Source organism: Rhineura floridana, chromosome 3 (genome assembly GCF_030035675.1).
Source record: "Rhineura floridana isolate rRhiFlo1 chromosome 3, rRhiFlo1.hap2, whole genome shotgun sequence".
NCBI lineage: Eukaryota > Metazoa > Chordata > Lepidosauria > Squamata > Rhineuridae > Rhineura > Rhineura floridana.
The window spans coordinates 125,141,481-125,167,688 of record NC_084482.1 but is presented as its reverse complement, the minus strand read 5'-3'; the positions used below and the strand labels follow the sequence as shown (position 1 = coordinate 125,167,688).

Genomic DNA, 26,208 nt, shown 5'->3' with positions numbered 1-26,208 from the left:
TGTACCTTGTAAAGTAATTTCAACCCCCACAAATCTACCACTATCGTCCAATAATACCAATTTAGGAAGCAATTGTGGATTAATATAGAGAACAACTCCATTTTTTTTTTTTGGTCCAGCTGAAATAAATTCTTCACCCAAATTTTTACAAATCAAATATTTGGAATCTTTCTTCTGAATATGAGTTTCTTGTAAACAAATTATATCCAATTTTAATTTTTTCAAATAATGAAACACTTTCTTTCTCTTCTGCGCCGTGTTGGCTCCATTTATATTCCAAGTTAGGTATTTGTAATCCATCATTAAGCGTGTATTTTAAAATTTGCCTGATGCTCCTTTTGATCCATCATCTTCCTTCCCCTCCTCTGCATATCCTTGTTGACTTTGTTTCCCAGGAACTATATCCATATCTTTGAGTTTATCTTCTTCCATATCTTTTGAAGCTTTTCTCAAGAAGTCCCTTGCTTTTTGAACAGTATTCAGTCTGTATTTCTGTTGTCTGAATGTAAAAATCACTCCTTCTGGAACGTCCCACCTAAATTGAATTTTGCATTGCTTAAGTTTTTCTGTAAGGAAAGCATATTCTTTTCTCTTACGTAAAAGTCTAATAGGAATTTCCTTCATCACCAGTATTTCCTTACCATCAATTTTAAAGGTATATTTAAAGTGTTGCTGTAAAACCATATCTCTGGTCGTCTTCTTTACGAAATGAACAAGCACATCTCTTGGAATTTTTTTCATTGTTGCATATCTGGAGTTAATTCTATAAACTTTGTCTATTTCAAATTCCATCCTATCTTCATTCAAGTCCAGAAATTTTACTAAAGCATTAACAATTTTATCTCTAATGTCTTCACCTGTTTCCTCAGGGATTGCACGGAATCTCAAACAATGCTCTTTATTTCTCATTTCAGTCACAGCTAAATAGTCCAAATTTTTTTCTAGTTCCAGATTTAGTATATCTGTTCTATTCTCCAAGGTTTGTACCTTTTCTTTAGTATTTTTTGCATCTTCCTTTATTTGCCCAATTGTCCCTTTAATCTCATCCACTTGTGTTTTAATATAGTCTTTTATATCTGTCAATTCAGTTTTCATTTCCTGTTTCATTTCCTGTTTTATAGCATTAATCCCTTCCATTATTTTTTGAAACATTTCTGGGGGTATATCCTCTTCCTGTGTATCAATAGAACCTCTTCGCCCCTGGGCCTTGGTTGTTTTTTTAGTTGTCATTTTCAAAAAGAGGCCTTTAATTTCTAATATTAATCACTGTTTCAGAACCTAAGGGCAGTCTATTTCTTTTCTTTTTTTTCCCTCCACCAAAAAGAAGAGTTAATATTCCAGGCCTATTATTGAAATCCAGCCAGCACAACACAGTCCTTATCTGCTTCCAAGAATGCAAAACAATTCTGGTTGCCAAGACTAAACAATTAGTAGCATATACGAGCAGCGGATTCATCCAACAAGAAATAGTCCAAAGAGAAAAATAGTCCAAAATATAATAATTACCTCTCATCCGTTTTTAAACTTTAAAAGTCCAAATTCAAGCCAGCTTTTTGTCGTAAAAAAAGTATATAAGTTGTTTATATTTTCTTTCTTCCTTAATTATATTTAATTATATTTAAAAGAGAAAAAGTATGACTCACCCAGGTTTCTCAATTGCTGATTCATAAACAAATCCCTTTTATTGCAGTAATTTAAGCCGAATGATAAGGTTTAGGCAGAAGTGGGCTCGCTGGTTAAGAACGTTTTTTTTGAGAGAAGAAAAAACGCTTCGCTTTATTCCAGTTCAGCTTGCGTGGAATTCCTGACTCCGTCTTCAGCCGATCGGCTTGCCTTCTTATCTCAGGAATTTCCTGATCAATTCCAGCCGCCGACAGCTCAACGAAGTCTTGTGGAAGATCTGATCGGTTCTCCTATACCTTGGAGAACATTTAAGCCAGTCCAAGATTCCTCTTGGCTGGCTTTTAACCTGAAAAAAGCTTCCTCTGAGGCAGAGCTCCCTCAGAGACAACCACCAGCCAGCACCACTTCCCGGAAGTCTCTCTGCATTTCTGTGCCAAAATGTATGGCGGGTCACAATAAAATAACTACAGATTATAAATTACAAAATAATAAAATAACAAATTAACAGTAAAACAGGCCTGGGCTCCTGCTGGGAGGAAGGGCAGGATATAAATCAAATAATAAATAAATAAATAAATAAATAAATAAATAAAAACCAACAGCTGAAGCATCAAGGAAGCCAAATTAGAAGAAAGCTTGCTGGAATGAAATTGTTTTCACTGCCTGCTGAAAGTATTCTGTGACAGTTAAAAAAAAAAAAAGGTAAATTCAGTGTTAGGAATTATTAGGAAAGAGACTGAAAACAAAGTGTCGTGAAGGGGTTATGTAAAAGTAAGCTGCATACATTTAAAATACCTATTAAAAGATGGGGAGGACCCATAATCTAGTGGTAAAGCAAGCAGAAGCTTTGCAAACAGAAGCTCCAAGATTCTATCAACAGTGTCTCCAGGTAGGGATGGAGCAAAACTGTGTCTGAAATCCTGGGGAGTCATTGTCAGTCAGTAGTATAGACAACAGTAAGATAGACAGACCAGGGCACCTCCAGACTGTCAGTATTTTGCAGGAGGGATTCAAGCGCATACCAGAAAATTTAGGTTTGCACAATTAAATAACGCAACAAATCCACTGTTTAAAAAGAGACTGACTTTTTGCAGTTAGGAAAGTGATGAGAAAATACACTGAAAAAGGTGAAATAAATGAATTATTAATGGGAAGACATATAAACACCCTGCAAACACATTGAGATGAATGCTTGTTGTTAATAACCTCCCCACAAAAAAATCAGAATGAATGCTTTATAAAGACTGACTATAATTTAACATAAATAGGCTATTTGGAGGAGCCCACAATTAGTTGGACCAGCATCTTCCCTACAAGAAAAAAGCTAAAGAGGATGGGTGGCTAAGGATAGGCTGAATTTTATACTACTGAGAAGACAAGGGGCAGATAGACAAATATGACAGGAAGGAGATAGAGAAGATCCTCCCATGGGACCTAGATACCGAAGAGGCAATGTGCATATTAAGCAGATAGTGGGTGAAGAACTGCTGCAAGGAATATATTTCAGGCTTAATGAATAACCCTCTACCTACTCTTATTAAAGTAGAACTCCAGTATACAGTGCCTTGCAAAAGTAATCAGACCCCTGACCAATGCTCTCATATTACTGAATTACAAATAGTAGATTGTAATTTCATTCTGTATATTTTATTTTGGAATGCTGAAACTCAAACTCCATTACTGTAAGGCAACATTGGTTTTATGTTGGGAAATGTTTGTAAAAAAACATAAGAAACTGAAACACAGTGCTTGCATTCAATTCAATTCAACCCCTGTGCTGTGGAAGCTCCCAGTTTGCACAGATGAAAGAAATTGCCCTATTGAGGACACATTAAAATTGCTGTCACATTGTCAGGATAAAAACCCCACTGTTGAAGGATTATTGGTCGGGCTGTGGATCAGAAGGAAAATGAAGACCAAAGAGCATTCTACAGAAGTGAGAGATAACGAAATACAAATGCATAGATTAGGAAAAGGGTACAAAATAATATCCAAGTGTTTGGCTATCCCAGTGAGCACAGTTGGATCAATAATCAGGAAGTGGAAGCTGCATCACACCACCCAGGACTACCAAGAAAAGGCCATCCCTCAAAACTCAGCACTCAAACAAGAAGGAGACTTGTGAGAGAAGGCACAGAGAGGCCAACAATCACTTTGAAAAAGCTACATGGTTCAGTGGCTGGGAGTAAAGTAATGATGCACCAGTCAACCATATCAAGAGCTCTGCATCACAGTAGCCAGTATAGGAGGGTGGCAAGAAATAAAGGGTTACTCACAAAATACCATCTGAAAGAACGTCTGGAGTTTGCCAGAAAACAGCTGCGATGTGGGAAAAGGTTTTGTGGTCAAATGAGACCAAGATAGAGCTTTTTCGCCAAAACTCAATGCTCTATGTGTGGCGCAAACCTAAGCCCATGCCTCAAGACACACCATCCCTACAGTGAAGTACAGGAATACCCTGCTATACGGACCTTCCATTTACGGACACTTGCGAGTACGGACATATTTACAGTAGCACTATTCCCCTGTTTATGTACGCTTGCTTCGCAAGAACAGACAGTTAACTGTTTTAATTTTACTAGTGTAGCATTATAGCTACGTTTTATGAGTGATTGTGTGGGACTGAACCCATTATTCCCTTTTCCTCGTTCCCTCCCCTCTCTCATGGTTTTGTTTTGTCTGGGGCATTTTCTGGGGGATTTTTTACCTCAGCCCTGTTGAGGAGATGAGCCTGGGCTGGGAGCCTTCTTCCCTTTTGCCGCCAGCTTCGTTTCTTTCCAGGTGGCGGTGGTTTTTTTTTTACTTTCCTTCCCTCCTCCTTAGGAGGGCTCCGGCGGCTGCCGTTTTCCTGTTCAAACACGTTTGGCTTTGCAATTTAATGGCAGATAAAAAGAAAAGGTAGTGCTTCACTGTAAGTACATTTTCGATTTACGTACTCGCTCTGGACCCATTGTGTACGTTAATGCGGGGTATTCCTGTATGGTGGTGGCAGCATTATACTGTGGAGATGCTTCTCATCAGCAGGGACTGGGCATCTTGTTAAAATTGAAGGAAGAATGGATGGAGCAAAATGCAGGGAAATACTGCAAGAGAACCTGCTTCAGTCCCCTAAAAAACTGAAACTTGGGAGGAAATTCACTTTTCAGGAGGACAATGAACCCAAGCACAAAGCCAAAGCAATATTAGACTGTCAAGAACAAAAAGGTGAATGTTATACAGTGGCCCAGTCAAAGTCCTGATCTCAATCCCATTGAGAATCTGTGGTGCTCTTTGAAAATTGCGGTCCACAAGCAATGTCCAACAAACCTGAACGACCTGGAGTGAGTCTGCCAAGAAAAATGGGCCAAAATCCCTCTGACGCTGTGTGCAAAGCTGGTACATACCTACCTCAAAAGACTTAAAGTTGTTATTGCAGCAAAAAGTGGTTCTACCAAATATTAATGTGTGTGGGTTGAATACTTATGCAACCAACATGTTTCAGTTTTTTCTGTTTCTTACAAATGTTTCCCAACATAAAACGAATGTCACTGAGTTTCAGTGTTTCAAAATAAATTATTAAAGAACGAAATTACAATGTACCATTTTAATTCAGTAATATGAGAGCATTGGTCAGGGGTCTGATTATTTTGCAAGGCACTGTATCTGAGCCCTCTGACATTCATTATTTTCCCTTGACATCCATGGTTATAACTACAATTCTGAGAGGCAAAATTCCTCATGTTACAACTTGTAAGTTGTAGGCAGTGTGATGAAGTGATAATGAAGTGATACTCCAAAGTTCTGGAGCAAGGCAATATTTTGTGGGGAGGCTTCCTTGGTCTCGCCTCCCGTTCCTCAGTCTAAATAATAAAATCCAAGAAGATTTCTCCCCATCCCCTTGATTTCCTTTCACCTCTGGAGTTTTGTTTCCAGTAGTATTCCTATGAATTGAACTTTCTGCTGCCTAATATTTGCTGCTTTTTTTTTATTTTCCAGTCAGGACAAATGAGCACATATCTCTATACACACACGCACACACACACGCACAGAGAGAGAGCAGTTATAATATTTTTAAGTAATTGGAGGAAGAGAGAGGCTTCTGATCTCACTTTGATTTATAGGTCTTGCCTAGTCAATTCTTACTCAGTGACTGATAAGCAGGAAGAAATGGAAAGGTTTGCAAGGTGGGTGTGAAACGCGTCAGGGAAAGTCCCACACAGAGTGCATTCCAGGAGCTAGAAAGAAAGGTGAGGCCCTGAGTCAGCAGAGCATTGAAACTGATTAAAGGCTACATGACACACTGTAACTAGCTTAAGTGCTATAGCTTCCCCACAAGGGACCCGGGGAGTTGTAGTGGAGAGTGTTTATGTGGAATTATCTCTAGTGGAGAATGCATACCTCTGAGAAGTTCATTCATTCATATAGAGGTTTTCACAAAGCACTTCATCCCATAATTATACCCTAAGGCTACCTTGTTAAAACATTGGATTATTCACACAGTATGGTGTGGTTTTAATATGGTTGCCTTAGGGTGACCTAACCCTCTCACTGTGAGATCAATCACTGCTGTAAGGAATATTTTGAGAATTTCCTCCTGAAATTGCCTGGTTAATCGTATAAATGCCTTGGCATGGTCTGTTGCGTAAATGTTTTTACATGAGCAATCCCCTAGAAGACATTTTTCCTTTTCTTTGTTTTTGCCAAAACCCAGCTGTATTTCGAGTATAAAAATAAACAAATCCAGATGTGCAGAATCAAAGCATCCTGTTATTTGATCTTGTTTGTGTGAACAATTATTGCATATTGATATCTCCTCTAGATGAAGGTTAGTTCTGCAAAGTCAATCAAAGAACACATGCCCATCTGCATTTTGGGTCTTCGGCCTAGTTTAGACATTACAGGAAACCATATTTTCCTATGAGCTATGGTGAGAGCCTTGGGCTCATATCCTCCTCCCTCCCCTCTCCCCTCCTCTTACTCTCACTCGAAGAGGCTTTTACTTCTGATTTTAATTAAACTACCATTCCTCATTATGACCAAACTTGGGGAACTGTGGTTTGTTTAAACTAGGATTGCTGAGAACAAGCCAGGATAAGAACATAAGAGCCTGCTGGATCAGGCCAGTAGCCCATCTAGTCCAGCATCCTGTTCTCACAGTGGCCAACCAGGTGCCTGGGGGAAGCCCGCAAGCAGGACCCGAGTGCAAGAACACTCTCCCCTCCTGAGGCTTCCGGCAACTGGTTTTCAGAAGCATGCTGCCTCTGACTAGGGTGGCAGAGCACAGCCATCATGGCTAGTAGCTCTGCTAGGATCATATTTTGGTTTCAGATTCTACCTTGAAACAGAGATAGTTAAACTTTTTCAGCCAGAGGGCCTCATCACCCTTGACCAACACTGTAGGGGTCACATGCTGACAATGGGTGTGGCCAAAACTATGTGTTGCCACCCAAGATACATGCATTCATATACATGCTACACACACTACATAAACATACATGATACACATATAGAGACACACAGTTCCCTTTCCTCAACCGATCTGGTGAGGGGGTGATGATTGATCTGATATGTGAGGAAGAGTGATTTACATCCTGACAATGGGAATAAACATCACCCCCTTCCCTGTTCATCAAAAGATCAATCTGATATGTGGGAAGTAGGGACAATCTACATCCTCACCATTTCTGAGTCCAGCGCTATGATAGGAATAAAAATCGCTATGTTCCCACTGGTGCTGTGAACACTTTTTATTTTTTCCAGCAGCAGCACATCTGCTACCAAATTCAGTCAAGGAGCTAATGAAAGGAAAGTCTTGATGGGCTGACTAGGTTTGCAGGCCAACGGGTCACTACCCATGGTTTCAACAAGCCATAGTTCTCTGAGTTAGGTTGTTGTGGGGAACTGTGGTTAGTTTAATTCCAGTAGCAGATCTTTTCAGTCTCCTCTTTGTGGACATGAAAGAGTGGAGGGGGAAGGATGGAAGCCCAAGGCTTACCACAACTTATTCATGTAGCGGGAAACTATAGTTTCCTCTTATTTCTGAACTGTGCTTTTGGGTAGTATTGTTGCAAGTTTTATTTTTTTTAAAAAAGAGGAAAAATAAAAGTTGAATAATACCACACAAAAGCCACACAAATTGGCTAGATGTGTGCTCCATTATTGTGACTTCAGTTAAGCCCTATCTTTTCTTCGTTTTCTCTGAAGAATGACTGAATCTCTCTCCTTTTCTGTAGTTGTCATTTGGCTGGTTATATTGCCCTTTGCTTTGTGTCTCATTAGTTTATTCATGCACAAATTTAAACTCCAGATGTCTCTTCCATTTCACAAGAGTGCCTTGCATGATTTTTGTATCCTTGAGGCTCGCTGTGTTTACAGTAATTGGTCAATCTTTTCCGTAGCAACTGCTTACAGCTCTGCAGGCCTTGACTGTGACTAAAGTGTACTGTCTACTTTGAAAGCATTTGGCTACTTGTGTGCTAGGAATGACAGGTGTTGATCCAGAACCAAGCGGGAAGATTAACATTTGTGTGTGCTATGCTGTATATATTGGGGGGAAATGCCTTTTTTATGGGGGCACCATAAGTGGCAGGATAGTAAGTGACAATACAATCAAACAGGGAGATGTCATGATAGCTCAGTTCTGTCACCAGAAATATCTTGTGTGTGGCTGATTGTTGTGACCTTAATGTAGTGGCTGATTGTTGTGACCTTAATGTATGACAATTTGGGTGGTTTTTTTTAATAAAGCAAATCTTAATTGGTTGAACCACTGAGTGCTGGCACATATAACAGACACAAGGCTTATGTTGCAGGGATATAGAGTATGGTATAAATATGGTATGATAATGGGCAGTTGGAACATTGGAGGACTGAGGGGGGAGGCTTCTATCAGTTTTACTCCCCCCCTGCATCCGCCACCAGAGCCAGAAGCTATGAGAGGCAAAAGCAGCAGCAGCCCAACAAGGAAGGTCTGGCTTGTCAGGGGCCTAACATCTGCCTCGTTTGGCAGCCATTTTTGGCCTCAGGAAAACTTAGATACACTTTTTGTGATTATTATATACATAATAACTCTTGTCATTGGGACCTACTTCAGAAATTTTGGTTAGTAGGCAGGGTATAAAATAGTCCGAAAGAAAGAAAGAAAGAAAGAAAGAAAAGAAAGAAAGAAAGAAAGAAAGAAAGAAAGGGTAAATAAATCAATAGGGAAAGAGTGAAGAATGTATTTGTTGCTGGGTAATCGAATGAAGGAGGTACCTAGACCTTCTAGTGTCTAATGTGACCACATGTTCTTAAACTGTAAGGCTGCAGCAGAAGGCAAGGGTGAAACTGAAGAAACTTTGTCTTACTCTTCTTGGCTTTGGAAGCCAGATAGATAGATAGTGTGTACAGACCAGATGCTTGGTACTTAACCTTCCTGAGCTACATCTGGTAGCTCGGTGTCAGGGTCAAGGGAGGTCAGAAGTACAGTGTGATTCAAATAGTTCAGTGGTTCCAGAGTAGGTAGGCAATGATCCAAAGGCCCAGAGACAGATGGTGTGGTCTAAGGTAGGCTGAAAGACAGGTGGGTTGTTTGTTTGAGGGTTTTAGACTCTGCCATTTCATAAATTCCCCAAGTTCCAAAGCAGGCAGATGAGGCAAAGGAGGAGTCTCTTTAACACCTTCTGTCATAAACAAGTTGTTCAGATTGAGAATTTGGGCCTGAAGCAACAGTTGCATAGGGCCAAGCCTGTATTGATGCCTCATGTCACCTGATGGCTGGCATCACGAAGCTTTAGCACCATCTCTGCCTATTATGGGGGTAACACTGCAGCCCAGCAGAGATCACAATAGGAAGCTTCCTTTGCCTGAGAGCTGTCCTGGTGGTTCCCCAGTTCAAAGTCCCCAGTTCAAGACCTCTGGCATATTACACTCAGTATTAGAAACAACATCTGTTCTCTGTTATGCCAGACATCAGCTCCAGTGGTGGACACCAGCTGCTTGAAGAAGCCCACTTTTATCGCTACACATTACTATAGGGTGGACCTCTTCAATGGACGTATGTCTGGAGTGCTGCTGACTTCCATCTTTGTCACTGCAATAGGTGAGGCGACTGTGGCTCACTTGGGCACATCAGAAGGACGTATTTTGCAGGTAAGCTGCAGTTCTGTCTTCTATATCTATTAAAATATGTTTATAATATAGTGAACCTCTTGGTGCTATAAGCCACTGTGAGTGTTTAAATGTTTCTATAAATATCTTTTTGTGTTTAAATGGCTTCTTGTGATACTTTTAAAGCTGTACACTAAAAGCCAATCTATTAAAATTTAAAATGTTACAATGTTTACACTGTCAATGTAAACTGATTTAATTTTTATTTTTGTAGTTGTTACTTTTTCTATAAGAAACCCTTTCCCTAGGCCTAGTTCTTTGAGGGGACTAGTGATCTTATATAAGGGATTTCTCAGTATTTGCACCAAATCATAATTCCCAGGATTTCTTGTGGGAAGTATCAACAGTTAATTCACTCAAGGATTCATTATTGTCAGGAGTTATACTGGGGTTGTTGGAGAGTGGACCTGTGACTGGCAGGAATGAAGAGCATAGGCCCCTGGTGCCCAAATCCATTTCATGCATCTGTGTCAGTGTTCCATAGGTCTTAACAATAACCAGAGATGTCCATGGAAATGTGGAGTTACAACTCTCCTGCTTGTAATTGGCAGCCCCAGCAAGTAGGTGCAGTTGTTAAATTAGTGGACAAGATCCCCGCAGCTCTCCTTGCTCCACTAAAATCAGCTGTTGAGGGGCATATGTATGTGTGTATATTGTTCCTAGGTGGTGCTTCCATCCAACATCTACACAGTTGTTGTGGCCAACTTCTCTTTGGGGGAGACATTACCAGTGTTGCGAGAGGTCAGCAAGCTGCAGGATACTTTGCTGTTTGTCACAGGAAATAAGGTGAGAGATGTGGGGCTCTTAAACTTGACTGTGCTTGGAGGCTGAGACCTCCATGGAAAGTGGGGAGGGAGGAGGGTCATTCCAAAGGTGTTTTGATTCTACATCAGTAGAGAATGTCAAGGCTGCTTTAACCTCATGATCCATCATCTTAGACCCAAGGTACCGTTCAGTAAAATTGAATTGCAGTGGCATTCTGCACCAGTTTAGAATGCACATGAGAAAAAATCATGTTTCAATGGTTCTCACATCAAAAACAACAACATCCTGCATGTAGAAAATGCACACATGAGGGAAGAGTTCTAGCCTACCCTTCTCCTTGACAGCTTTCCACAATGGTAGAACTTGTGAGGAGGAAGAACATCAAACATTCAATCCACCGCCTGCACTCTGAGGAGATACAGTCCGCCTGGGACTTGCATTACAAGCTTTTTCTCATTAGCTCTTAGTATTTTCCTTTTTTTGGAAAGGACTGTTTTCTTGGCTATATCAGGATAGCAGGTGTCTCCCATCTCAAGGTTACAAAAAGGCTTATTTAAGTTACTTTTCACCATATCTTTTTATTAGCATTTGTTTGCTCTTCCAACCCTAGAAATATGCCATTTCATTGTGTCTCACTTTCTTCTACTTTCTAACCTTTTTTTGGCCTGGCACTTTAGCTTCATCAAATGATAAAGAGTCAGTCCCGCAGGATTTCAGCTAGGTTTTTGACGTTTTCCGCTGCCAGTTCATTCTAGCTTTATGAGACAAATGCATATTTTTGTCAGGCAGCTGTAAGATACAGGGACCACTCCTTACTGAGACCAGGAATATTATGAGCCCACCTGCCTTGTCTCTCTGATGTCTTGATTCAACCTACAAGCAAGGAATGTGGGAGATGGACAAGGTCATCCCATTGAGGGGAGTTTTTCTGAGGGTAGATTGTATTTGCCTTTTAATTGTTTTGTTGTGGGCCACCCTGGGGATAATGGTTAAAGGGCAGTATAATATAAATAAATTGATTTCTTGGTGACTAAGCTCCAGTACACATTATTGGAAAGACTGTCAGTCCCTTAGAAAGTTGCCTTACACTGAATCAGATCATTGATTCATCTAGCTCAGTATTGTCTACATCAGGGGTTGGAGAGCTAAAGGCCAACTACCTGTCAATCACCTGATGTCACCATGACACCAGATGACCCATTTCTCCTTTGCAGCATGGCTTGAGTTCAAGCTGCACTGCAAAGAAGGATCCCAGCGGAATGAGCTGCTTGGTGGTGGCTTCATGCTCTTCTTGGATCGGTTACACTCTGGAGTTCCCAGTACTCTGTAGTGAGGCTGATCCAAACAGGGCTGGCTTATTGATTGATTGATTGATTGATTGATTGATTGATTGATTGATTGATTGATTTGATTTGATTTATATTCCACTCTTCCTCCCAGCAGGAGCCCAGGACAAAAACACTTTAAACATCATAAAAACAAACTTTAAAATACATTAAAACAAAACATCTTTAAAAACATTTTTTGAAAAGCTTTCAAGACTTTTTTTAAAAAAAGGTTAAAAACATTGGCTTTTTTTTTTAAAAAAAAGTTTTTTAAAACATATTAAAAAGTAATTCCAACACAGAAGCAGATTGGGATAACGTCTCAACTTAAAAGGTTTGTTGAAGGCTTGAAGTCACCACTAACCAGATGATTGTGGTAACTTCAGTTCTGCTTTCAGCAGCGACTGATTCCACTTGGAAGTTTTGACTGAGAGTTTCTCAGTGGCACCAATGTCAGCAGCGTTTGCACTTGGCACCAAATGTCAAAGGAGCTAAATACAAGCCCCGTTAGGAGCACATGTTAAGGCTCCTGATTGTCCCTTTGTAGAAATGTCTTTAGCTGCCCCACACCTGATGTTATCTATGACATCAGATATAAGGCATCAGGTGGACATTGCTTGTGGGAAATGGCCTGACAGGCCAAATTAAGATGCCTGCTGGGCCTAATTAGGTCTGTGGGCTGCAGGTTCCTCACTGCTGGGCTACACTGACTGGCAGTGGCTCTTTAGGGTTTCAGACAGGGGTCTCTCCCAGTCCTACCTGGATATGTCAGGGATTAAACCAGGGACCTTCGGTACGCAAAGCATGTGCTCTCCCACTGAGCCATAGTCCTTCTCTTTGACATCTGCCCTGGTATTCTCTCTCCATCTTGCAGGTGTTCCAGGTAAACGTGACTGGTCCAGGCTGTCGCCATTTCCTGACATGCCTCCGCTGCCTAAAAGCAGAGCGTTTTATGCAATGTGGCTGGTGTGGAAATTCATGCACCCGTCAGGAAGAATGTCAGACAATGTGGAACCAGGAGAGCTGCCCTCCTGTCCTCACTGATGTACGCAAGTATCTCCCTGCGTATGAGATTGGCTAATGGTCCACTGACATGGTAGCTAATGCTCACTACAGCCATACTGACTGAGCCACATAGTGCTCTGGATCTATCTTCGCTCTATCTTCGCTCTATCTTCGCTCTATCTTCGCTCTATCTTCGCTCTATCTTCGCTCTCTTCGCTCTCTTCGCTCTCTTCGCTCTCTTCGCTCTCTTCGCTCTCTTCGCTCTCTTCGCTCTCTTCGCTCTCTTCGCTCTCTTCGCTCTCTTCGCTCTCTTCGCTCTCTTCGCTCTGTCTTCGCTCTGTCTTCGCTCTGTCTTCGCTCTGTCTTCGCTCTGTCTTCGCTCTGTCTTCGCTCTGTCTTCGCTCTGTCTTCGCTCTATCTTCACTCTCTCTCTCTCACACACACACACAAAATATCTGATTTTATATTTCTATTTGTCAAATGTGTTTGCCATAAGGCCTAAAGTACTTTGGGCATCTTGGGACCTATAATACCTGTATTTTCTGATATGTGCTTTTCATTTGAACTGCATATCCTGAATGTTGCATTAGTAATTTTCTTTTCCATAGGATTCATTTTCTATTTCTGTCTTAACTTCTTGCTTACTATGTACTTCCAACTTAAGCAACTTCAGACATCTCTCCTCACCATCACAATTTATTGAGTGGCACTAAGAAGCGTCGGGGCAAACTCCGAAATGCTTGTTCATTCTTTGTGAGATCTTTTTCTTTCCTAAACGGGTGGCTTTAGCATGGGATAGCTTAGCATTGCATTCTCCAGTAACTTTTTAGGGTCGGAGGGAGGGGTCAAACATAAAATCAGAAAATTTAAAAGTTCACAAACCTAGTGTAACTTAGCTTTATCTTTACATTACACATTCACAGCATTCCTGTCTTTTGGAATTGCTCATTAGATCTGCCTTACACAAAAAACAGGAGCTGACACAGGTGGACTAAAGAGTTTAAAGCTAATATATGAAGCACTTTCTGGTATCCTGGTGTTAACCTTTCTCTTTGTTTCTAGCAGTCATTATGTGGAGGCCATGTAGATTTGCTTCTCTTAGAACAGGGATGGAAAACTTTTGCAGGCCGAGGGCCATACTTCCATTTGGGCAACCTTCTGGGGACCACATGCCAGTGATAGGTGGGGCCAGAGGCAGAAGAGGTGGAAGCAAGAAATGTAAACTTTACCTTTGTTCAGTAGGTGATACAGATTCACACACCCCACTCTATCCTCCCTCCAGACAAGCAAGAGGCATTATTAGGGTTCAAGGACACATTCCAGTCAAGCAAAACCACTCTAGGTTGCTCTGGAATAGGGCTAGTAAGAAGTGTGGTTGGAGGAGAAGGGGTAAGGAAGGGTATGGCCTAGGGACAGTTCTGAGGGCCAGAGAGAGAGACTTGGAGGGTTGCTTTTGGGCCCTGAGTCTGAAGGGGAGAAAGGGGAGAGTACTCTTGCACTCAGCTCCTGCTTGTGGGCTTCCCATAGGCATCTGGTTGGCCACTGTGAGAACAGGATGCTGGCCTAGTCACTAGACAGGCTATTGGCCTGATCCTTCAGGCTCTTCGTATGTTGAAGTTCTCTGCCTCTGTGCAGAAACTCTTGGTATACAGTGGCTCATCCGGGATTGGGGGAATCTTCACACAACTGTGAGCTTCTAAAAAGTCTTCCCAATACCATCAATGGAGAATTTATGCATGAGAATGGTTTGCTGCTAGGGGCAGTCTCTTTGTGGCTTTCGATTTGTAAGCACTACCATTCCTATTTTACATTAAGATCAGTTAATATTTAGCAAAGCAAACCTTTCTGAAATAAACTTTAACCATTAACATAACTCTGTAGTCACAAGGAGCCATTAGATCAAATTATTTTGACTTCGGAAAGAGGCAGAGGAACACTGTGATAAAAATAAATTTCAACCATTTAAACTTCTGTATCACCTTTTCTGTATTCCTTTTAAACTAGATAAATAATATTTACAAATATTATTAAAGAAGAAACCTTTGATTCTCTTAAATGTTTATTGATTTGTAATTTAAGCTTCATTTGTATAGTTGACTCCCTGCATTAAACAAGCGCTGTGATATCCTGTCAATATTGATTTTGAATTTGGACAACAGATGCAAATTCCAGGCTCCCCCTTGAAGCAAACTGGGTGACCCTGAACAAGTCACTTTCTCTCTGCCTCATTACTTAAGAAAAATAGGTTTGTTGTGAGCTTAAACCTCTGGCTGTATTGAATGTTCGCACACAAATGTTTTCTGAGAAAAAGCACTTTTGGGAGAGTATAGGAAATATCCTTACTTGTTAAGGGTAGAGACACACTCACTGTTCTGCCGGTTCCAGCGTGTCTCCACATCTCTCTTCTGAAAACGGGGGCATACAATGCTAGTCAAACCCTGCCCCTTTTTACTGTAAAACCTAGTGGGAGCAGCTTGAGTGTGTTTTTTAAAATCCAGCTTCAAAGAGATTTTACAACTGATTGGCAAATCAATCTGTTCCCCCTCCAGGTGTGGCTAATGGAAATGCTTTGATCTAAGGACTAGTGTGTTTACAGACTCGCTGTTCTGCTGGTTCCAGTATGTCTCCACCTCTCTCTTCTAAAAACGGGGGGGGGGGCACACAATGCCAGTCAAACCCCTTCCCCCTTTTATCGTAAAACCTGGTGGAATCAGCTTGAGTGCATTTTAAAAACAAAATTGCTTCAAAGTGGTTTTGCAACTGATTGGCAGATCAACCTGTTCTCTCTTCAGGTGTGGCCACTGGAAATGCAAGCTGTGGGCAACTAGTGTGTTCACAGCCTGAGGTCTGTTTGCCAGTTTCTTTGCACCTTTGTTTGCTGTTGCTTGAAGTGACCATGCCAGTCTTGTTTCTAGCCAGTCTTTGAAAACACATATGAAGTAATTGGAGATAATAGGTGTATCTGCCCATTTTTGTTCACAATATGTACCGTATGCACCTTTTGTCTGCATCCAGTTGTATTTTCCTGCACTTTGTGCTAGTAAGAGCTTTCCCTAAGAATCGTTCAACATCTTTCCCCCAAATGAATTGCATCATAATCTAAGGCTTTTTACAAAAGCTAGGGGAGGATCTGGAGAAAGTTTGTCATTCCCCTATAAGTTCTCTTTGTGTTGAATTGTGTCTGCCCCATTGTCTGATGCCAATAACTGTACTTATTGGTATTTGGACTTTTGGGTTATTTGATCCTTGCCGGTGACTGGGTGGGTAAAGCTTTGTATATCATCTGCTTTCACAGTTCCATCCCAGAAATGCGCCTCTACATGGCAGCACTAAGGTGACACTCTGTGGCATGGGGTTTCAGTCACGTCCGTATTTCACTGGCATTACTAACTCGCATGCAACCCTTGGTGATTATTGGGTTACAGTGGGACAGAAGAATTGCACCGTGCTGTTTGAAGAGAGTCTGGCAAACAGGTAACATTTGAAAGTTAAGAACATGAACTCTGCAACCAAACAATATTCTGTTTCTATTTCTTAGTCTTCCAGCCTGTATATTATTTCATGTGCACACATGATACGCAGACTACCATTCTGTAAATGTGTCCCATGCATATATACACACATAGAAAGGTATGCAGGGGGGAATTCTTGGGGGCTTTTTCTTAGTTAAGGACCTTCCCTCAGAGATTCACCAGAGTCCAGGCCTGAGCACCTTTTGGAAGACCTGGAAGACCTATCTCTTTGGGGTATCAAAGGATACTTTTAATGGCATTACAATTAGATCAAACCTAGTTCTGTTTTAATTTTGGATAAGTTGTGTTTTTAAGCTGAAAACTGCCCCAAACTTCCATAATAAGACGGGCTATAAATAGATAGCCTATAATGTACAGTGTTAAATAACACTCTTTTCTCCAGGAGTTTCACATTCCAGGTTGGAAATCAGGATTGAAAGGAGTTCCTTTGTGTGTGAGGAACATTAGCTTTAGCTTGTCGCAGCCTCCTCCACAGTCCCTCTGAAGAACTATCACTAAAAGACAGGCACCCTTTAGCATTGTCTGTCAGTGCTTGCCATTGATTTGTACCAGGAGCATGCTGGAGGATGTGTAGAATAAATATCAGAAGTCCTGCCGACAATAGCACAGTGCTTTCTTCAGCCTCTACATGGTATGTGCGGGATGAGATGGGGACAATCAGGCCACAGTTTATAAGCTACGTGGGGAAAACTGGTGGAAAGCTGCTCTTGCCTTGGACACTGTGCTGCTACAGTCTGCTTTTGCTTTGCTAAAGAACATAAACCTAGCAGCGGTCTGATGTTTTCTTCAGCCTCTGGTATTTCCCTTAAGAAAAATGGGGCCAGCCAAGCAACAGCTTTAGGAAGATGAAGGGCTCTGCAGGGTGCAGTGCAGATTGTGTCTTAGTGAACAGACTCTCCTTTCACCTCAAAGTGTTTATGCCACTCAGCTTAAATGGCTTTTTGTGTGGTCTTTTGTTCTTTCCTTACAGCTCCCCAAGCACCATTAGACAGGAATTACAATATGAATAAAACATAGTTGTTGTGTTAGAACATTTTTTTCAAGAGCTCTCAAGATCTGCATGAATGTACTGTTGAGTGTAGAATATGATAAGTGAAATCCAACTATTTCCGTAGAATCCTGGATGCTAAGCACTTATTTTTAAAAAGAAGTTTCTAGCCTTCATGGCTGGTAGTGCGTCCCCTTTACTTAGCACAAAGCCATCTCTGTGGCTAAATCCATTTTTCTTTCTTTCTTTCTCATTTTGATCACTGTATGCATAGAATGTAGAGTTTACGGTTAGAATACGAATGTTTCTATAGTTCTTTCTGACACAATTTTCTGCCTATGTGAGGCCCTCAGATGATGTCACAGCAGCCTTATACTCATTATGTTGAAATCAAGACAGGAGACATTTCTGTGTGTCACTGTTTACACACTGGCAGCTTTACCAGAGCGGAAGTGAAGCAGCAGCTTCTAGTACAGAGTTTCACCTCCATGACCTGTGCCAGACAGTCAGTTATCCAAGTGAACTTTGATCTGCATTTTAAAAAACAAACAACAATAACTGGGCATGTCTAACAGCATTTTCTTTGGAAAAGATTGAATATGGGTGGGAGAGCATATCATCTTAGGACAAAGAAATGCCTCAAAAAATTGTTTGGGGGTAAAATAATAGGGGTCACATTTGACATGCCTTACTGTACCCTGATCTGTTTTCCACACCTGGAAACTGGATCTACAAATAGGATGGGTGAACTACTTTGTTCCATTCCAGAAACAATCAAGTAGATCCAAACTGGAGCCTTTGCTGGGTCCAGGCTAAACAAGATCCACCACCACAGTCCCCACAGAGGATGAGAGACCCTGTCCTCCTCTGTGGAGTTGGGAGCAGTTCAAGCTATGACAGTATACTGAGCTAGGGCATGTGTGTTTCCAGAATTTCCTTCTCCTTGGGTTTGCATTGCAATCTGCAGGTATGCATCCAGAGAATCTTACTGCTAAAATCTGTTTATTTCCAAATCTTCGCAACATCCAAATCTTAGCAAAAAGCCTACTTAAAGGTGTCCCATTCCATCTTTAAAGACAAACCAATCTGGATATGCATGGGAGTCTGTCTGGCATTCCCATGAATACTTTTCTGAGTTCCTTGGGGGTTGGAGTGGGATTGAAAAGTAACAAATATATAAATTACATTTCATATCAATAATTTTCTTTTTGTCAAAATGTGTTGAATTCTGTCAAATATATATCCTTCCAGGGCTTTAATTGTGTTCTGCAAAGATATTTCTGTCCACAATAATCAAGCTTCTGCTGTTGAAGTCAGCTAGTATTAGAGGGAGATGAGTCTTTTAATAATAATAATTGTTATGTTTATTCATGACTTTTTAACAAAGCTTATCAAGGTGACTTACAAGACAATTAAAATACAGTACAATTATGAATAACATAGAATAAACAAAAATAAAAAATAAAAATCACTAAATTTCTAAATCCATCAATAAGGATTAATCCTACCCCACCCGACTAAAAGTTGAACATCAAAACAGATCCCCAAGCCTGGGCAAACAGGAATGTCTTTACCTGGCCCCTAAAAACTGGAAATGTTGGCATCAGAGAAGTTTAGCTGAGGAGAGCATTCCATAGTTAGGGAGCTACCTCCCATTGCCGTGCTTTGTGCCCCCCTCAGAATGGTGAATAGCTCTAAGGCAGGGTTAGGGAACACTTTCTGGCCGGTGATCCAGATCCTTATCTCCCTACCCCTGCCTGACCAAATTTGATGGAAGGGCACAGATGCCCACCTGTCAGTCACTGAACATCACTCTGACATTAGGTACTGTGGTACTTTGAAGCCCTGATTGTCAGGAATTCAGAGTGCAACATGAGCTGTTTGAAAGCTCTTTTACAAACAGTCCCACACTGCTCTTTGAACCCCCAGTTTTCAGAGGTTCAAGGAACAGGGTTGGAAAGGAAAAGTAGTTTCCATTCAGTGGAAGCCAGTTACCCTCCTGGAGTAAGGTACTCTTCCACCACCCAGATGGAAGTGAGCTTTGCTCCAGCAAAGGAAAAACCGGGAGCTCACTTTAAGATCCAGTTGTTCCTTTCAAACCCCACCATTACCTGCTCCACATCCAATGTCATGTATGACATCAGGTGTAGGGCAGGTAGGCATGGCTTGAGGGCAAAATGGGGAGGCTTGGTGGGCCATGTTTGGCTTGCAAAGCAAAGGTTCTGCATTTCTGCTCTAAGATTAGTAGTGCACAAGTGAACTATTTTGAATCATTATTCATTTCTTCGTACTGAAAAGCCATTAGACTTTATTAGGTAGATAACAATTGCATATTTCTACCACCCTTTCAGCGTCCTTTTTATTTTTCAGGTACAGTGAAGTGCCGCACTGGAAAGATTTTGTTGAAGTTCTTGTCTGCACTTTGACACCAAAGGAGGAAGTGAACGTGTTGGAGCCACAGAAGGTCGAGGTCACCATTATAGAGAAGAAACAGACCCCATTTTATATCAGTGGCTCCTCAATCCGCAGTGGTTTTGAGTTTATGGTGAGTCTTGATTTCTTGCCACCACTTGAGGATCTGCATGCTTCCTTGTGGCCATTGTTCAGTGATGTAACAAGAGTTTATTTGATCAACCTGCTGAGAACTAGTGATAGGTGTTATGGTGCTCCATGGCAGGTACTCCATGGGGGCTAATGATGCAAAGGCATAAAGCAAGATTATCAGTCTCATTCCCTGGGTTTGAGTCCTTTGGCAGGAAAACCACAGCTTAGTTGCAGAGCATATGCTTTGCATTCATAAGTTCTTGCATCCAGTCCTAGCTTGCCAAGCTTAATGCATCTCTGGTAGCAGGTTTCAGAAAAACCTTTGCTTAAGAACTTGAAGAGCTGCTGCCAATCAGAGGGCACTGTACTGTTTTGAATGAATTAATTGTATGACTGTAGCTTCATACAATTGTGCTGCAGTATTAATTCATTCCACTGTTACTCTTTATATAGAGGCTATACTCTCTTAAGCACAGTGCACATTATATACCGGGTTTGCAAGCTACTTGTCTTTGGGGCTTATTCATTTATCCATATTTGTGGTGTATTCATTTACATTTTCAGGCTATCTTATCCCAGGGTCAAACGTTGACTGAAAACTAGATTTGTGTTCAGAATGCTATAAAAAGTCAGTGCAACTGAATAAAACTTCGTTTCAGCTATAATTCCAAACCATGGTTTGGCTCTATGTGAACAAGCCTTCAAGGAGCTTTAGTCTCATGCATTTCTTACTTCCCATGTGCTCCATGATTCCTTTCTTGGTTTGAGGCAAACAATTGTTTGCTGTTTTATCTGAACAGGCAAACTATGATTTATGATGCCCTGTAAATCACCATGATAAAATGGAAGAATTCATGTAACTTTAGTAGGCTTCTGAAAATGTATCAACATTTGTATAATTTATTAAAGTAATAGATTTTTGGGTCTGCACAATTTAGAATTTGGTGAGAAACTCTTAAACCTAGCCACTGCATATAACAAGGCGTACTCCAGACTGAGCAGGTGTTAGCTGCCTTAGCACGACTGCACAGAAAATATGTACAAGACTGTAACCTCACCAAAATGCTCAGGTGCATAGGTGTGGAATGTGGGAGTAGTTCACAGAGGCAAAAGTATAACCAATGATTACTTTTCCAATTGGAGTCTAGGAAATATGCAGTGGAAACTGTTGCTTGTACTGATCAAAGGGTTGTGGCTTGTAGCAGAAGAGTGACCATAAAACCATTCCAGATTTGAAAAGTCACAGTTCTCATACTGTACAAAAGGGGCCACCAAGGTGACACGCATGGATGCCAGTGTGCTTGCCAGTACCTCCTATGGAGACCATGAAATGTCCCAGTAAATATTCCCTCAAAAATCCACAGTGAATCTCTTTTCCCAATCTTTCAGATGTGACAGCCATTTTGTGTTATGCCATGTTCCCATTGCAGCTATTTTGTGACTGGCACTCAGCACTTTCTTAAAATTCCAGATATGCTCACTGGTCCAAAAAGGTTGGTAACCCCTACTATACAGTTATACTGTCAAATATAAGGTCTGATTTACTTCACAGAATCTAAAGGATAAAAGGAACTTTCAGAGCCATAAAGTTCAAGCTCTAGCCATGTGTCATGCTTCACTGGTAATTAGCCATTCCAGGCAGATACATCTTGTGAAGGAGGTATTGCAACCTCCAGTTTTATTCTGTTACCTGGTTGTTTTGATGGTCAGGATTTGTTCTAATATTTTACATCAAACTGCCTTGCCACAGCTTAAATTCATTCCCTCTTCTCCATGGCTCAGTGTCTGTGACAAAGTTGTTCTCTCTCTCTCCTTCAAAGTTGGCTATAGGGCTCAGATAGTTTTATAAAGTGAGTTAAGCATTTGTTCTCTTCTCTATCAACAGCTGCCAAACATAACTTCCATCCATCCTGCATATGGCCCAAAGGCTGGTGGAACAGAGATCTTTATCCGAGGACAAAACCTCCTGATAGGAGGAACAAGGAAGGTGATGGTTAATGGCCTGGACTGTCCCTTGGTCAGAAGGGAAAGGTATGGCAAATTCAGAAACTCAATTGTGGCACTGGCTTGTCAGACTGTGAATTGTGTTCCTGGCCTTTTATAAAATGTATCAAGATACATTTAGAAAGTTGATTAATGCATGTTTGACAGCCTTCCAAGTATGTTTGATTTGTTTCATTTCCTAGCATCAATGTGAAGCAAATGGACCCATCATAGACATTAGCTAGGCCACTTTGATGCAGTCATATAACATGTAACCAGAGTCCTTTCCTCTCCAACTCTGGTGGCATTCTGTCTAAGAAAATGAAATCAGCCATGTTACAATTGTATTTATAGAGCTCCACAATATATACAGTCAGTTTTTGAGGTACCAGAAATATCATTCCAGCATCCTAATGATGCAACAAACAACTCTTTCCTGTGTAAATCTGTTGCTGGCTGCTCCCATGTCACTCATACTTTCCCAATGAGTCACAGTCTCAGTTGCTTACGTGAAAGCAAGTGAACTGAGTAGTGTTTTGCAGGGAGTGCATAGCTGTCTGCCATCAGCCTTTATTCTGAATGGTTCAGTACTTTTCTGATGGTGCTCCCTCAAAGCAGGGGTACTTTGGGGAGGGGGAGATCATAGCAGCTCCTTCTCCATCAACCATTTCCTCCCTCTGCTGTGTGGAAGGGAAGTCTCAGGTTTAAACCACTAATTTTACAGGTTCTTCAAAACAAATGAGGATTACTTAGGATCTAGCTAACAATTTATGTGGAAGATAGAAACATGGGTTCACCGCTCTGTTTATCTCAAAGTGCTTCTTTTTTGTTTTTTCAAAAAAACCCCATTTAATTAGCAGTAAGGGAGAACTCATCACCTTGGTGGTTAAAGGATCTATGGGGCAGGCATTACATTTTGGGCTCCTTAGATTAGTGGACACCCACTGCTGAAAAAGCAGTGCTGTTGAAAAGCAGTACCGCTGCCCACCAATCAAATGCATCGAGGGGACTGGTGGGAAGCGCAGTGAATGGCAGCCAGGTTAGGCCGATGAGGAGTCCTCCCTGAGCCCCTCAGCTATTGTCTGACCTAGCCAACCACTGATGGGCTTAGGTAAGCTGAAACTCCTTAACTATATTAGTGGTGCTCTCATCATGCTACGCCCCAGGAGCCCTGTCAGTACTCATCTCCGATGATGAGTTCTTGCATCTCCCAGAGTGATCAGGCTCAGAACATTGCATGGGACCACTTCTTGCATGGTGACAGTTTGCAGAGCTGGCCTGGCATTTTGATGTATAATGAACATGAATATAATTTTGCAGAGGACTGTCTCTACCCTGACAATTGGAGGAAGGTGTAAAATGCTACTTGATTGAGCAGAGTTTTGTCATGCCGCTTGTCTTCTTTTCCTCAGCCAGAGAGAGGAAGCCGTGATTTGTACCACCCCTCCTGTGAGCAAAGTGACCAATGCTTCTGTGACTATGGTAATAGATGAAGAGCCATTTCTTTCTCCAAAGCACTTCTGGTATCGAGAAGATCCCCAGATACATCATATCTCTCCCAACTGCAGCTATGAGTGAGTTGTGCCTTTTTAGCCACACCCAGATTCAGCCTTCACTATCCTGATGCCCTGCATTGCCTGGGGCTGATGGGAGTTGTATTCCAAAATATTTGGAGAGCAGCAGGTAGGCAAACGCTGCTCTAATTCTTGAGGGAATCACATCTCATCACATTCTAGACTCATTACATGTTCTAGTCTTGCTATGATGTGCATTGTGTTATTTGTTAGTAATGTTTCTAGTCCTGAGCCATCAAGTATTTCATTTAATCAAATTAAGGCGAAGCTCCCTAACAACAGTGCAATTTTATGTATATCTAGGATGCACATCTTAACATGGTGAGGGGGTTTGAGAGTGGAAGCTGAGAACAATGCCATCAGGAGTCTAGACTAAGAGGCTAGACTCCTAGCAGGGCACCCAAGGCGGAATGGTCAAAGCTGAGACACCAGACTAAGATGCATCCAGACTCAGAGGAAGGCAATGGTAAACCACCTATGAATATCTCCTACCACGAAAACCCTATGAACAGAGTATCCAAAATGCAACATGAGATAGTGCTGGGAGATGCTTGGAAGTTGTTTAAAAACACTATATTAGAAGCTCAACTGGAGTGCATACCGCAGATCACAAAAGGTACCGCCAGGGCCAAGAAGATGCCAGCATGGTTAACGAGCAAAGTCAAGGAAGCTCTTAGAGGCAAAAAGTCTTCCTTCAAAAAATGGAAGTCTTGTCCGAATGAAGAAAATAAAAAAGAACACAAACTCTGGCAAAAGAAATGCAAGAAGACAATAAGGGATGCTAAAAAAGAATTTGAGGAGCACATTGCTAAGAACATAAAAACCAACAACAAAAAATTCTATGAATACATTCAAAGCAGGAGACCATCTAGGTCTTGCTGATCTGCTAACTAAATTGCTGATCTGCTAACTAAAATATGTAACTTGTCCCTTGGGTCCTCCTCCGTGCCTGAGGACTGGAAAGTGGCAAATGTAACGCCAATCTTCAAAAAGGGATCCAGAGGGGATCCCGGAAATTACAGGCCAGTTAGCTTAACTTCTGTCCCTGGAAAACTGGTAGAAAGTATGATTAAAGCTAGATTAACTAAGCACATAGAAGAACAAGCCTTGCTGAAGCAGAGCCAGCATGGCTTCTGCAAGGGAAAGTCCTGTCTCAGTAACCTATTAGAATTCTTTGAGAGTGTCAACAAGCATATAGATAGAGGTGATCCAGTGGACATAGTGTACTTAGACTTTCAAAAAGCGTTTGACAAGGTACCTCACTAAAGGCTTCTGAGGAAGCTTAGCAGTCATGGAATAAGAGGAGAGGTCCTCTTGTGGATAAGGAATTGGTTAAGAAGCAGAAAGCAGAGAGTAGGAATAAACGGACAGTTCTCCCAATGGAGGGCTGTAGAAAGTGGAGTCCCTCAAGGATCGGTATTGGGACCTGTACTTTTCAACTTGTTCATTAATGACCTAGAATTAGGAGTGAGCAGTGAAGTGGCCAAGTTTGCTGATGACACTAAATTGTTCAGGGTTGTTAAAACAAAAAGGGATTGCGAAGAGCTCCAAAAAGACCTCTCCAAACTGAGTGAATGGGCAGAAAAATGGCAAATGCAATTCAATATAAACAAGTATAAAATTATGCATATTGGAGCAAAAAATCTGAATTTCACATATACGCTCATGGGGTCTGAACTGGCGGTGACCGACCAGGAGAGAGACCTCGGGGTTGTAGTGAACACCACGATGAAAATGTCGACCCAGTGTGCGGCAGCTGTGAAAAAGGCAAATTCCATGCTAGCGATAATTAGGAAAGGTATTGAAAATAAAACAGCCGATATCATAATGCCGTTGTATAAATCTATGGTGCGGCCGCATTTGGAATACTGTGTACAGTTCTGGTCGCCTCATCTCAAAAAGGATATTATAGAGTTGGAAAAGGTTCAGAAGAGGGCAACCAGAATGATCAAGGGGATGGAGCGACTCCCTTATGAGGAAAGGTTGCAGCATTTGGGGCTTTTTAGTTTAGAGAAAAGGCGGGTCAGAGGAGACATGATAGAAGTGTATAAAATTATGCATGGCATTGAGGAAGTGGATAGAGAAAAGTTCTTCTCCCTCTCTCATAATACTAGAACTCGTGGACATTCAAAGAAGCTGAATGTTGGAAGATTCAGGACAGACAAAAGGAAGTACTTCTTTACTCAGCGCATAGTTAAACTATGGAATTTGCTCCCACAAGATGCAGTAATGGCCACCAGCTTGGATGGCTTTAAAAGAAGATTAGACAAATTCATGGAGGACAGGGCTATCAATGGCTACTAGCTGTGATGGCTGTGCTCTGCCACCCTAGTCAGAGGCAGCATGCTTCTGAAAAACAGTTGCTGGAAGCCTCAGGAGGGGAGAGTGTTCTTGCACTCGGGTCCTGCTTGCGGGCTTCCCCCAGGCACCTGGTTGGCCACTGTGAGAACAGGATGCTGGACTAGATGGGCCACTGGCCTGATCCAGCAGGCTCTTCTTATGTTCTTATGTTCTTATGAGACCCCCAGGTCAGAAGGCACTCAACAAGCTACTGGGGAAGAACAAAGGACAAGTACGAGTAACGCTGTGACTAATGACGCAGCTGGGTCAAAGCTGAAAGGAAGCCCAGAGGCTGATGCGCACAGATGCGAAAGGAGAGTCTGGAGTTGTACAACACACAAAATAGGAACACAGAATGTGAGAAGCATGAACCAGGGAAAGTTAGAAATTGTCAAGCAAGA

At 41.5% G+C, this 26,208-nt stretch overlaps 1 protein-coding gene across 5 annotated transcripts in view; it reads left to right on the top strand.

Annotated features, from left to right (window-relative positions):
* The window catches only part of MST1R (macrophage stimulating 1 receptor), a 92,729-nt gene that overhangs the window by 30,074 nt on the left and 36,447 nt on the right, over positions 1–26,208 (top strand). For all 5 annotated transcript variants that reach the window (XM_061617779.1, XM_061617782.1, XM_061617781.1 and 2 more), the window contains 7 exons: positions 9,550–9,732; positions 10,414–10,536; positions 12,715–12,885; positions 16,141–16,319; positions 19,737–19,911; positions 21,796–21,941; positions 23,306–23,467. In XM_061617779.1, the coding sequence (XP_061473763.1) occupies positions 9,550–9,732; positions 10,414–10,536; positions 12,715–12,885; positions 16,141–16,319; positions 19,737–19,911; positions 21,796–21,941; positions 23,306–23,467 (1,139 nt within the window). The remainder of the gene's footprint in view (positions 1–9,549; positions 9,733–10,413; positions 10,537–12,714; positions 12,886–16,140; positions 16,320–19,736; positions 19,912–21,795; positions 21,942–23,305; positions 23,468–26,208) is intronic.